The 14387-nt window shown below is 47.9% G+C and overlaps 1 protein-coding gene across 2 annotated transcripts in view; it reads right to left on the bottom strand.

Moving 5' to 3' along the window:
* The window catches only part of Myzap (myocardial zonula adherens protein), an 89200-nt gene that overhangs the window by 41253 nt on the left and 33560 nt on the right, over window positions 1–14387 (bottom strand). For both annotated transcript variants that reach the window (XM_075965311.1, XM_075965313.1), the window contains exons 4-10: window positions 14036–14128; window positions 13007–13120; window positions 9504–9656; window positions 6988–7113; window positions 5360–5488; window positions 2988–3067; window positions 1103–1208 (exon numbers count right to left, since the gene is read on the bottom strand). In XM_075965311.1, the coding sequence (XP_075821426.1) occupies window positions 1103–1208; window positions 2988–3067; window positions 5360–5488; window positions 6988–7113; window positions 9504–9656; window positions 13007–13120; window positions 14036–14128 (801 nt within the window). The remainder of the gene's footprint in view (window positions 1–1102; window positions 1209–2987; window positions 3068–5359; window positions 5489–6987; window positions 7114–9503; window positions 9657–13006; window positions 13121–14035; window positions 14129–14387) is intronic.

Here is a 14387-nt window from a genome sequence, read left to right as displayed (position 1 = left end):
ACAGGAGGATGCCTGAGGCTGACTGGCCAGCCAGAATGGCCTAATTGGCAAGCTTCAGGCCAGTAAGAGACCCCATCTCCAGAATATGGTGAATGGTGCCTGAGACAAACAGCAAGGTTGTCTCCTGTTCTTCACACACCTGCACACACATGGAACATGCATGTACATGAGCACACGCATACACAGGCATACATAAGATGGACACATATTTTAAAGTAGTGATTATTGTAAGTGAAAGAGCTTTTCCTGTTTTCTTCTGTCAACCAAACTTTTTATTCATTTGACTTTATTCTTCAAGTTAGAGAATTAGACCCTAGATATTCTTAGAACTCTTACTTATATATTCTTATGACAGTTACTATATTTTTCTATCAGATTTTTTCTATCCAATTATTTTCTACCAATTTTTTAAAAATTAAGTCAGAAACACCTACAATGACAGTGTGGCTTGCTTTAACCACTCACAGATTTTCGTGTACCAAGTATCACAAGAAAGGGAGGCAGCGCATGATAAGCCAAGGCAAAATCATTTCCTTTTCTTCTTAGAGAACTGCATGTTCAACCTACCTGCTTTTCTTCTCATTTAGAAAACACAGCGAGTGATTAACTTCCCCAGCAGATTAAATATCTAACTTTTTGTATTCCACAGGAGAGAAAGGATGCAGACGAGAAAAGATGGAGGAGAAACAAGAGTGAGGACCGAGCGAGGACACAGGGAGTAGAGAGCATCAGGAGAACAGAACGAAAGGGGCAGAACCACAAGAGGACGCCCAGGAGCAGAGACAGGGCACAGCAGTGGTGCAGGAGATGAGGGTGGGTTTGGGAGGTGCACAGAAACCTGAGCTGAGGTCACCTCTGTCACTTTTGTCCCCTAAACTACAGGCCTTGGAGACTGTATGCACTGTGAACTGCACTTGGCAACTCTTCGGTCTAGAGAAAAGCCTCCTTAGAAAGAACAACCATTGGTCCACACGGCACACAAGGGGAGCTGTCCCTTTGGGCTGTGATGACAGTGGCCTGCGTAGTCACGTGTGAGCTGGAGTGGTATCTTTTCCCCGCCACAGGAAGCTGTCCTGGGTCCCAGGCTTCCATGAGAGCTTACCTCCTCCACCATCTGCTTGACTTTCTTCTGCTGGCAATGCACCATGTCATCCAGGTGCCTGATCCGCTCTCGGAGGCTGGCGGATGCCTCCTCCAGCTGCTGGTACCTAAGGGGAAAAAGAAGCTCTGAGCCCTGACTCAGAACAGTCATGGAGACAGAGAATGCCACAGCATTGTAGAAGCATTGCAAGAACAAAAACTCAAGCCACGCCCTCCTCCCAGGGAACTCTAGGGATCAACTTAGAATCCATATCACCCCAGAAAGAGAACAGGCATCCTTCAGATCCCTTCCTCAAGTTTCACTTTGTATAATGACATTCCTGGGGCAGATGAGTTTTTTCTCCACTGATAGGCATGAAAGGATTTCTGCTTGGGGTTAATACAGACTGGGATACTCAATCACTGACCTTAATTAGGGGAGTCTAAGAACCCGGGGAAGCCCTGAAATCAAGGGTGGAGTCCAGGAAAGCCTGTAGCCAGTACTGTTGTGCCCATCACTTACTGAACAAACAAGGTCCACGTGGAAAGCCCTTCGCTGCATCACTGTCCTGCACCACAGAACATTTCTGAGCTTTTTCAGAGACATTATTCTGTCTTTGCTTGGCTCAAACCAACCAAAAGGAGCTGGCAGATAGATGATTGTGTTCTGTGTGTCATGAGAGCAGAACCCTGGAAGGATGTTCAGGGTCTCTGCCCCACTTCTCAGCAACACCAGGTCCCTCAGTAGCACCAAAGTAAAAACTAGTAAGGAGCCCTGCAACTTTGGAAATTCTCGAGTTACAGGAGAAGGGTGAGTGAGCCTGCGCAGCAGCTGGAGGTGCTTGCAGCTAAGCCTGGTGATCTGAGTTTGATTCCCCACATGAGCCATGTGACAAAGGAAAGAATTAATTCCTGAGAGTTGTCTTCTGACCTCCACACCCATGTCATGGAACAACTGCAAAATATACACACACCTGCACAATAAATAAATAAACATAATTTTTTTAACTGAGGAAAACATTTTTTTTCCCGGCACATACTATGCCAGTGTGATAGCTGAGACACCTGATCCACATTCCTCACAGAGAAAAAGAGTTCCCATGCGACAGTTAGGCTGAGAGCCTCCGGGGTCAGGTAACTTTCCTAAGTGCTCCAATCATCCCAGCCTTGCTTTCCTTCCTCTCTGCCTTTCGATTTCTAGAAAAGACCATGTACGGCTCCTGTATTTTCCATCCCGGGTTTCACAAAGGGCAATGCAAGGCTTGAGAACATGCACCACTTTAAAGTTAACTGCCAGGACGAACGGTGTCAGTCACAGCTGACGAGTTATCTCATTAACCGGTGTATCCTGTGAGCTCAGGGTCGTAAGCAGGCAGAGACCAAACCATCTTTGATACGTCCCGCTGAACTAACAGCCAGCCTTGGGCAGTGAGATGTGACTGTATGCTTCTGAAGGAACTGGACCCACACTGGGTGTTCTCAGCCAATGTCATACTTACATAGGTCGGTACTAAGTGAGGACCACGTGAATGAAAACACAAGAGTCAAGTGAGCTAGCCAAGGCAGGGCACATGGTGTTGGGGACATGGCTCGGTGGATAGGGGAGGACTCATTGGGCAAGCATGAAGACCTGAGTTCAAATCCCCAGTACTCCTGTAAAACGTTGAGCACAGCTGTAGGGTAGAGTGTTGTAGGAGGGTAGACAGAAGGATGAGCGGGGCTTGCTGGCTTCTAGCCTAGCTCCAGGTTCATGGAGAGACCCAAGATCAAGAGAATAAGGTAGAAAGTGGGAACAGGACACCAGACATCTTCCTCTGGCCTCTGTCTGCATGAACACACACACACATGTGCATACAGCACACACAGAGACACACACACAACACCAATGTGTGTGTTGGCCGCCTCACCTGTCCTTGTCAGAATCTGCAATCTCCCCCGACATTTCTGTTTCATGTTCAAGGAGCTGCAGCTGGAGTTGATGCCGTTCCTAAAAGAGACATGATAAAATGAAGCCAGATAAAGCCAAATGGAGCCAGACAGAAGCTGACACCATGCCCAGCTCTGGTGTGTCTGAGTCTGCACATCACCCCCTGGATGTCAAAAATCTACTCGCCCAGTGCTCAAAATTCAAAGGGGCCAATGCATAGACATACTTACGGATTAGACAAAACACTCCAATCAAATCACATGAGCACCAGCCCAGGCTCACATGTCTTATAATAGATAGATAGATAGATAGATAGATAGATAGATAGATAGATAGATAGATAGATAGATAGACTCTCTGTGTAACCCTAGCTGTCCTGAAACTCACTCTGTAGACCTGGCTGGCCTCACACTCAGAGATCCATCTGCCTCTGCCTTCTGACTGCTGAGATTAAAGGTGTGCGCTACCACCATCCAGTTTGAAAATGTATATTTCTAACTAATGATAAAAATGTCATAAATCAGTGGCCTGTGGCAGTGTACAATTCTTGATTGTTTTCAAAATCTTCCAGCAAAGAGGCTCTGAAAATCTGGCAGTGTTTACACAGGGGTAGTCACAAATAAAACAGATAGCCATTATGGCCAGAACAATGGTCCCTCCCCACACACAAAGAAGTTCAGAGTTAATCCCTTATAAACACATCATCTCACACAGGAAGGGAACTTTGCCAGCATAGTTAATGATCTGGAGAGTCTCATGGGTAGAGTGTAACTCTTACTAGGGGGGGCAGCAGAGTTAAAATCAGGGGGCTAGGAAGATGTTCCGTGGCTGACTCTGATGCCAGGGTATAGGCACAAGCCAAGTAGTACAGGTAGTGCCCAGGAGTTAGAAAGAGCAAGGAAATCGACTTTGTCTTAGAACGTCCAAACACCTGCCAATGTCGTCGTTCTGGGACGTCTCACCTCCAGAACAGAAGCTGACTTTTCGGGAATTTATTTCAGCAGCAAGAGAAACACAGGTGCATCAAGCTATGCGCTTCATGCACTTTGCTGAATACATAGACATACCTGTGTAAATTTCAGTTTACCCCAAACAGTAAGAATTTTTACAATCACTTCTTTGAAAAGGAAATGCAGGAAAATGTTAATAAAAGCACAGTGCCTGTCATCATTGGAGTGATAGGAGACAGATATTATAGATATTAATATAGCCAGGTCCCTTAAAACACATTTGCCCGCTAAGGGCAGGGTGCTGCTTTGAGCACTCCTCTGAGAAGGCTGTGCCTCGCTTCTACTCACAGCAGTTCCTACCCAAACAACTGTACGAGTTACATAGGCTCCAAACTAAGTGGTGAGATTCTGTTTTCAGTGTGGGAGAGGGAAAGGAACCTATAATCATGCCCATCAGAGGTGTGAAGGCCTGGGTGGCAAGTAAGGAGAAGTCAGAGACCTATCCTCAGATCTATCTGAAGCTGAGACAGGGTCTTACTCCATCATTAGGTTGGGGGTCCCAGCTTGCAGAGTCTGGCACTTGGTGCTAATGACATCATGTCCATGATGGGTCAGTGCTATCAGCACCTTCCAGAAACTAGACCCGGCTTTGGCCCTCAACTCCAGAAGTCCACCCAGAAGTCAGCTGCTCAATGTCACCATGCCTTCTCCTCCTCTCCTTCCTTCCTGTCTTTCCTCTTCCACTTCCTGCCTCATGTCTGCAGCCCAGCCCAAGACTAGCTTGTCAACGCTGTAAGCCCCCACCCCGTTGTCAGCCTGTTTGCCACACACAGATGAGTTTACCTCCCCATCTCATTCAGGTCCCAGGCGTGTCATGGAAAAGTCAACCTGTCCCAGACACATGCCCCAGAAACAAGAGGGGTGGGGTGCTGATGGAGCCTCCAAATACATTGCCTCATCAGGTTAAATGACAAGTATGTCTTGAGATCCCACACAGCTAGCTGCTGCAATATTAATCTGTAGAAAGAATTTTACAGATGACTTTTTAAAAATGTAGCAAAATAATTTTGATGGGCTGGGCTGGGGTTTGCCTAATACACACACAAGGCCGTGGGTTCGATTGCCAACACTACAGAAACAAAAACAATAAGAATAGTTACCAGAGAGGAAGACAAGAAAGTTGTTCAGCTCCCTTCTGTGTTAATTAGGCTGTATTGCACTGAAAACTGGGGGCTGAGAGGAGATAGTACTGAGGCTTCTGACTCTAGGTAGGTCTTGAAGGAGCTGTGGGGTCAGGGGGACTGGGCAGATGGGTGGCAGGCCCAGGGGGACTGGGCAGCGGGGGCAGCAGGCCCAGGGGGACTGGGCAGCAGGGGCAGCAGGCCCAGGCTGCATCAGTTACCTTCTCCATTCGCTCAATCAACCTGTCCAGCTCCCCGATCCTCTGGTCTTTCTCCTCCAGGCTGAGCTCAGCTGCCTCCATCTTTTTATTGGCCTCTTTGATCGCTTTCAGAAAGCTATTCGTTTCCTCCTGCAATAGGCACACACTCTCCTCAGCAAGGCCTCGATACCCAGGTGACTCACCTACGTCCAGACAGTGCCTCACTGGGTCATCATCTCCCTGTGAAAGCATGACCCTGGGGCCCACGTTTATCACAGGGAGAACTCAACTGTTAAGAGTCTGGTTTCACCTCCGAACAAAGCACACCATGTAGCTATTCTTCTTCAACTTTATTTAAGATTTTATACTGATTTTATTTTGTGTATGGGGGGATACGGGTTCCAGGGTACGTGCGTGGAGGTCAGAAGTGTGGAGAGGATAGCCTTCAATGTTCCCTCCTTCCACCATGTGGGCTTCAGGATGAGCTCAGCTTATCACCTTGGCAGTGGGCATCTTTATCTGCTGAGCACTCTCATTGGCCCCTCGTGTGGCTTTTCAATGGGCCCAGTAACTCTCTAAAAGCTTACGTTCCAAAGGTATGAAAAAATAAACAAAACAAAATAGCTGTGAAGGCTTAAATAATATTGTACAAATGCTCAGAGCGTCACTGTGTGGGCCAACATGCTACTGGAGCAGAATGAAGAAATCCCAGATCTTCCTCCCACCGTGCATTGTGCCAAGTTACTCTTACAGAAAAACCCAAACATCTGGTGCATTGACTAAACCTCCAAGGACACAGATAAACCAGACGCAGAGGGACTCCCCAAAGATTGTGGGCCCTCCGAGAGAGGCTGATGTGAGTCTGCGTCTAGTCAGAGGCACAGTCCAATCCCACAGCCAGGAGGAGGAAGGGAGAATGAACGGCTTTCAGAGGGCAAGAGTCACTTCTAGCTGTGGGAATGGCAGACCTCGGGATGGAGATGGTGGAGCTTCCAAGGGTGGGGCAATGGTATAATCCAGGATGGGGACATGGGAGGAACAAACAGAGTAAACCCACAAACCCAGGATCTACTTGGATGTGGGCTAATGGTACTATAATCTGGAAAAATGTGTATTTCGAGACAGAGACAGTGGAGATTTTACTCCAGGAGGAGGAAAAATGGGGGTGAATAAACAATCAAACAAATCTCTTGGACCGGGGCGTTAGCTCAGTGGGTGAAGAGCCTGGTATGCGAGCATGAGGACCTGAGTTCAGATTCCTAGCATGAGGTAAAAGCTGGGCATGGCTGGGCATGCCTGTGACCCCAGCACTGTGGAGGCTAACACGGGGCTATGGGGGTGGGTAGTCTGGGCCAAGACTAAATGGCAAGCTCCAAGTTCGGGTCAAATGGCAGAGGCACACTACCAGCATCAATCTGTCGCCTCTACAAGTACACACATGAGCAAGAACACCCGTATACACAGTGCACACATGCACATAACACACACATGAAATAGACAGTGAACGAGTGAATGAATGAAGGAATGAAGGAATGAATCCCCTGACTCCTCTCCACATCCAACCTCATGACTCCCTTTGAGGACTAAACTTTTCTGTTAAACCTGCCATCCACATCCCACGTATTCTGTTCCGAGAGGCACACACGCACCAGGAGCACCTCCTTCTCAGCAGTGTGCTTGCGCTGCGCCTCCTGCAGCTTCTCCTCATACTGGCTGTACAGCTTCCTCGTCATCTCCCGCATCACCTCCGCGTTGGCTTCTTGAGACGACTCCACCTGCAAAGAGTCTCATTGCAGAACTGCAGCCTGGACCTTGCCCCTCTCGTGTCTCTACACACAGAGGTCAGAACATGACTCCCAGGGGTCTGTAGTTGACCGGAGCAGCAGGTGGGAGGGCAGGGGGAGAGAGAGAGCAGCGTACAGCACACACCAGTGCAAGATGGCGCTGTACGCCGAGCTATTTAGGGTGACAGGGACAAAGTGTTTCAAAGAACAGATCTTTCCGGAGGTCACTTCTTGGGGCTGGGGAGATGGGCTAAGTAAAGTTTTTCTAGAACCCAAGCAGAGAGAGAGAGAGAGAGAGAGAGAGAGAGAGAGAGAGAGAGAGAGAGAGAGAGAGAGAAGAGGGGGGAACCTTTGTGTGCCTGTTCAGACCACAAGCACTTACTGAGCACCCACTGTTTGGGTCTGCCCACTCTCTTGCTGTCTGCTCTGAGGTGGTTGGTCACCAGGCATGGCTAGGTAGCCTGACAGTCCAGGTCCCTTGTGTCCAGCCTACAGTAACCTGTTTTTAGAGACCGATGCTGAATTTGCTCCTGACCACTGGAGCTCAAAAGGTTTTTCTCCACTCTTCCTTTTGCTTTATCCTTCAAACTAAGAATGAAAGAGGTTGCAGGGACTCGAGGTGCCTCACATGACTGGAATGCAGCTTGAACAGGTCTCAGGCAGAGCCCTTTTCTATGGCACTTGTGCAGTAGAAAGGAGTGTGAGGTTGGACCTGCGTTCTAAGCTAATAATTTTTGCTCATGAATTTCCACCCTGTGGCTTTTCGGTGCCGACACTTTCCCAGAGATGAGCATTCAAGGGCATCAAGAGGGACTTGTCACGGCTTTGGAGTAACACTAGGCAAGTTATTAAGGCCAAAGGACACCTCCCTTTCCCAGAGGTGAGGTGCTCATGTGCTCAGGCATCTTGGACAAGCAGAAGCCTGATAGGAGGGGCAAGGGCACACCCGCAGCAGCCTTGGGTCAGTGATATGATATCTTTACTAAAGGCCAGAAAGGAGACACCTGCACCTGTCTCCAGTCCTGACCCTCACAGAAGCAGCATCACCTCCACTGATGTGTGTGTTCAGCAGCCTGGTTTATGTTTCTACTCCATCCTTTTCGATTGTAAGACCATAGGTTAATTGTGTAATCGTTCTAGAAGTCAGTTTTCCCACCTGTAAGCTGAAGTTTATGAGAGTGTCGCCTTCATCGAGAGGATGCAGCACAATGTATGTATTATTATATGTTAATATGCACGCAAATAAACATATATAGCACATAATGAGATAATATGGGAAACTTTCTATAGGGGACCCACAGATGCCCTGAGCAACACAACCCCTGCTATTTATATGGGCTCTTTCCTTCTTCTGCCTTCTTGCCTTTGTTATTGGGGTGCTCAGAAGACATCAGTCAGATCGATCACCTGGGCTCTTGGCCACATTTCACCCATTTATTAGCTGATGGGCATCTGGGTTGCCTTTACTTACATGGGGTTGGGAAATGAGTAAACCCATGTGTGTGGAGGCCAGAAGACAACCTCGCCCATCGTGTCTCTGGTGAATTGGGGGTAGTGGGGGTACCAGTGAGCAACTGTGTCTTGAACTTCTGGCATCCTTCACAACAATCTTTTTTAATTTTCAAAGTAACTCCTAGAGAGAAATAGAATGTATAAAACTGTCCAACAGAAAGACTGGCCTGGGGCTGGAGAGACGGCTCAGCAGTTAAGAGCACTGGTCTTCCAGAGGCCCCGAGTTCCCTTCTCGGGAACTCACAATCAGGTGACTCACAATCGCCTGTAACTCCAGCTCTGGGGGATCTGGGCACTGCAGTCAGGTATACAAACCACACTCAGATACATACATAGATACAGAATTTAAAAAATGAAAAAGTTGCCTTATTTGAAGGGAAAGCAAAGAGGGGCTGAGATATTCTGCCCAAGCCTGACCCCACGGTGGCTGTAATAGCAGGACCCCAGAGGCAAACGACAGAGTCTGCAGTGCAGCGTGGCAGACGCAGGGAAGGACACACTGCCAGACGGTTTTCCTGAGTTATCAGCAGCTCCACCCTTCACTAGCACACGCTGGCTTAGGCAATAAGTTATACATGATCCACAGAACAGCTTAAGGCTGCACAGAACACAGCTTGAAAACCACAGTATTGGAGGAGGGGCTTGTGAGCCCACACCCTTTCTTGACACTGTAGGCTAAGAAAGGCATGCCTCCAATATCTGTGCAGCACCCCAACTCTAGGCAACACCCCAAGGAGGCAGACACCTCCTTGCCACCTTCAGACCATGGCTGTGGGTAAGGAAGCCTAATGAGAAAGAGAATGGAGAAACGGAGATGGAAAATTAAAGAGAGGAGCGAGAGGTGAGTGGGAACAGGCCAGTTGCCGTACCTTCATTTTCAGCAGCTGGTTTTCCATTTGCACAGCCTCTAACTGCCTCTGCTTCTCCCGCAGCTTGTCCATGGACGCTTCATAGGTCTGCTGCAGATGTCTGATCTGATCCTTGATGTTGCTGTTTTCCAAGGTCACATCCACAAGGGTTTTCTATTTGGGTGAAAATTAAAAGCCCAGATCGAGCGGTATGAGAACCCACAGGCGTGGCATCCCACTCTGGGTTATGCTGCAGCAGCTTCCGGGTTGGGAACCAGGGGTCCCTACAGTGGCTGGGGCCTATCCCACTGTGGCTTCGTGGACCACAGCCTTCTCGACCATCCCCAACAGCTGTGGGCCATTAGTTTGCCACTGCTTAGGATGGGAAGATGGATTAATGAGAATCTTTCTCAGGGAAAATGCTCATAATAGTATCATTTTACATGGGGGAGCATGTGTAAAGTAATAAACACAGGCCAATCCCACTCATAAATCCAAACCATGATACCTTTTGCTACATAAGAGAATTGAGATATTTATTTCTATTTTGTTGTTTCCCTGTCTTTCCTATATTTCCACGATAAAATAAACAAAAACCAAAGTGTTTTCTAGACTAGAGATAAAGTCAACAACTTTTCCTGACAAGGGTCAAGAGCCTGTGAAGGGGGCCGCAGATGTGATTCAGATGCTCGTGTACTGCTAAGTCAGCTCGACACAAGCCAGGGTTGAGAAAATGCCTCCTTCAGACTGGCTTGTGGGCAAGCTTGTGGTATATTTTCTTGATCGATCATCAATGTGAGGATGCACAGCGCACTGTGGGCTATGCTGCCCCTGGGCAGGAGGTTCTGAATTATGTAAGGAAACAGGCAAAGCAACCAGTAAGCAGAGCTCCGCCACTCTCTGCCTCAGCCCCGCCTCCAGGTCTGAATAAACCCAGCCCCCACACAGTCGAGGGTCCACTCCCAGCACTGCGTACAGGATGCGTGGTGGCTCAGGCCTGTAATCATAGCACTTAACAAGTAGAGTCAGGAAGGTCATATTCAAGAACACCCTGGGCTACATAGTGAGTTTGAAGCCAGCCTGAGCTACATGAGACCATGTCTCAGGGGAATAATGCTGTTGACTGTTGCTGCGGTACACTCGTGTGGTCAGAACTTATTAAACTAATAATGCTGCTGTTTGTTGCTTCTGTTTCTATTTAATCGGAGAGAAATGATTCCCATAGTTCTGTACTCTCCACCACTGGACACGGGGTGTGGGTTTTATCTGCAACTTCGGGATGCAGGACTCGGAACCTGGTGCGGATGGTGCCGTGAAATAAGCTTTCTGCCTGCTGTGAAGATGTGTCTTTGCCAAGGCACCTTCTGATTGGTTTAATAAAAGAGCTGACTGGCCAATAACTAGGCAGGTTGAAGTTAGGCAGGATTTGTGGTGTGTGTCAGGGAAGAGGGTGGGGAAGGAAGGGAGTCACCAGCCAGATGCAGAGGAAACAGGAGATGAACATGCCATGATGAAAAACAGTACCTCCACATGGCAGAATGTAGACAAGAAATGAGTTAATTTAAGTTGTAAAACCTAGTTAGTAACAAGCCTAAGCTATTGGCTGAGTGTTTATAACTGATAAGTTTCTGTGTGGTTATTTGGGATCTGACTGGTGAGACAGAGCTGACTAGCAGAACAGAGGAAGTCTGCCTACAAGGTGGCAGGCCCATCTCCTCTGTCCTCTGACGGATGGCTGGTCTCTGAAGATTCTCCACCACTCCTCGTTGGACAGCAACATACCTAAACCCACTTGAACTACTTTAGAAACTGTCACTAGAGGCAAAAAGTTACCAAAGGAAACACTGAAATCATTGGAAGATTCCAGGGCTGCAGAAGACGTCTAGTCTAATGTGCAAGTCCTTCTGGGAGAAAATGGATGCACAAACACTTAGCCTTGACCAAGAGACCAGATTTGTCTAATCCCGTCTCTGCCACTAACTAGACACTTCATGTCGTTGATTTCTGTGACCTCAGTTTATCCACGGGAGTCAGGATTTGGAGGCCACCTCTACAGTCTGCCCAGCTCTGCCTTTCTAAGAGCTGAAGCCGAGAGTCTGGTCTCTATCAATAATGACAAACACAGGTAGAAGGGACAAGTGGAAGAGGCTGGGATCTTGCACAGGTAAGAAGCCAGTGACCTTCAGATATGACCGATAGGTGTAACCTTCTAGTTGCATAGCTCTGTTGGCAGCCCAGGATTAAGAGACTAAGGGTCCTTGGGTTGGAGATAACCTTGTTCTAATAAGTGACCAATGAGGTAAATGCCTAGATTGTCAACTAAACAGCGCATGAGAAGAATTTGCTTAGAAATATATTATTTTTCTGGGGAGAAAATCCCAGAGACAGTGCAGATAGAAGCAGGCCTCAGCTCAGGTGGGGCAAGGTCCTCTCTGGTAAGCGGGGGAATGAACATGTTTCCAAAAGGGAAAGAAAGAGGGCCTTGGCAATCCCCCTTCAAGATAGGAGGAAGGGAACAAAGGGCTCCTGAGTAAATCAGGGGCTTGGCCTGAGGCCAGGTGGAAGCTGGCATACACAAAAGGGAGCCAGGAAAAGCCTGGGACCGCAGCCCAACCAGAAATGGGCATCCCAGACAAACCCAAACACAGCCCTGCCCCACCCACTGCTGGAAGCTGGCCGAGCTTTGTTGCCGCTGGGGCTCTATCAGCTAAGGCTGGTGAATACCAAGATCTGTGGGAAATGAAGGAGCCCAGTATGGTGGTCTGTTTGCTTATCCACAAAACTATTTACACAGTACCAGAAAGGATTAGAAAGAAGTGGGCTGACCATTTAAGAGGACAAAAAAGATAAGCCAAATAAACTCGGGGGATGACAGAAACAATTGTGTATTTGGAAAGCAAGACCAAGGGCTTGCTCTGAACATCTTCAGACGAACTTGCATGCTAGGCAGAAAACCCCTTGGATGGAAGAGCAAAGACTGGAAATCCCTTAATGGTTAGCTCAAAGCCAAATTCTGGTAATAGGTCTTAATTAAGAATGTCTGTCTTTTAAGAATGTCTTCATTCTCTGGAACACACGGTACTGGTACTCTTTCCAACATAGAATCATTTCTAAGTCAAGAAAGAGTGCTTCCTGTGAGAGCTACTTCCCATGAGAAGTTGTATTTTGTCACTGGATAAATATGTCTTTTCTGCAACCAAGTGGGACTTCTTGAAGCACCCAAGCTACAAGGAGAAGGCAGCTGATGTGTTGCGTAAATAGAGGACCTTTTAGGTACCTACAGAGCAAGAGGCATCTCCATCCCAGAGCTGAGCCTAAAACCCCGTTGACACGGCACCTGACAGAGCCTCAGCATTTCTGCTGGAAGCATTTTCTCCGACTTCCTCCCCACCTTACATGCGTTTATCACGCCTGTGACTAAAGGACCATGACTGACCATGGGACAGTCTGTGACATTTCTACACATAGGCCCCACTCCTGTTTAAGCTCGCTGCCCTCCCAGCCAAGGGGAAGCAGAGGGATACCTGCAGGCCAACCGAGTCCAACGCCAAGGCCGAGTTCATGGCACTGAAGTTATCCAGGGCTGATGACTGCGCTTGGATGTGACTGTCTAGGTAGTCCTGCCGAGCGTGGGAAACCTGGAGAGAGGAAGACAGCCACTCAAGACCAACACACACCCCACAGACTCAGCGGGGGGGGATTTCTGAGAGCAGCTTTACCTGCTTCAGTAATATTTACGGTAAAACTACAGATTACAAACCAACATCCGGGGCCCGGGAGCTAGCTTAGTTGGTAAAGAGCTGGCCAGGAAAGAGAGGACACACTTCCTTTTTCTTGGTGTGTATTTTTTAACTATTACAAATGATGCTAAAAAAATTAATTCATCTACATGTCATTTTGTATGGGGAGGGCTTATCCTTAGAGCAATTCTTAAAGATGGAATTTGAAGGCTGGAACTGTGGCTTGGTTGGTAGAGCAGGCACAATGATGAGGTTTAATCCTCATCACCCTGGAAACCAGGCATGGTGGTGCACACCTATAATCCCTTCACTGGGGAGGTGGAAGCAGGGGTTTAATCCTCATCACCCCGGAAACCAGGCATGGTGGTGCACACCTATAATCCCTTCACTGGGGAGGTGGAAGCAGGGGTTTAATCCTCATCACCCTGGAAACCAGGCATGGTGGTGCACACCTATAATCCCTTCACTGGGGAGGTGGAAGCAGAATGAATTCAAGTTCATGCGCAGTTGAAACCACCCTGGACTACACAAGACTTCATCTTTCAGAAAAGTAAAGTAGGCCATTAACTAGAACCCATCTGGACAGGGACTGGAGAGATGGTTCAGCAGTTAAGAGTGCACACCGCTCTTGTAATGCAGCTAAAGGGAAGATTATTAGTCATTCTCCTTTGAAGAATAATCTACGGCTCGAGAAAATGTCCTCTCGACATTCCTAAGGAGCATGAGCTATTTAAACATCTCTAGGCCACTGGGCACCGGTGCCAAGCCCTGCCATCCTCTCACCGCCACGGTACTGCCGAGGCCTGGACTTACCGACAGGTCCTGGGTGAGCTGGCGTATCTTCTGCCTCATCTCGTCGTAGTCTCCGTACATCCGCTTCCTCACTTTCTCCAAAGTGGCCCTCACCTGCATCACAAGACCACTAGTGAGACATCAAGGTATAATAGTTTCATAAAAGATTCTGGAGACTTTCTTAATAAGAGAAAGACCCACAAAAAAACTTCCAAGAATAAAACCTGCAGCAAATTAAGTGCAAGAATACTTTCAACATCTAGTTAGAAACCGTGGAAATGATCCAGATGATAATGTGTATATCAATGAGGAAAAGGACTCATAAACACTAAGTTACCCAGATAATGTGTATATCAATGAGGATAAGAACTCA

The sequence above is a fragment of the Microtus pennsylvanicus genome, chromosome 3 (genome assembly GCF_037038515.1).
Source record: "Microtus pennsylvanicus isolate mMicPen1 chromosome 3, mMicPen1.hap1, whole genome shotgun sequence".
Taxonomy (NCBI): domain Eukaryota; kingdom Metazoa; phylum Chordata; class Mammalia; order Rodentia; family Cricetidae; genus Microtus; species Microtus pennsylvanicus.
Note: the sequence above shows the minus strand (reverse complement) of the source record. Positions and strands in the feature narration are given on the sequence as shown.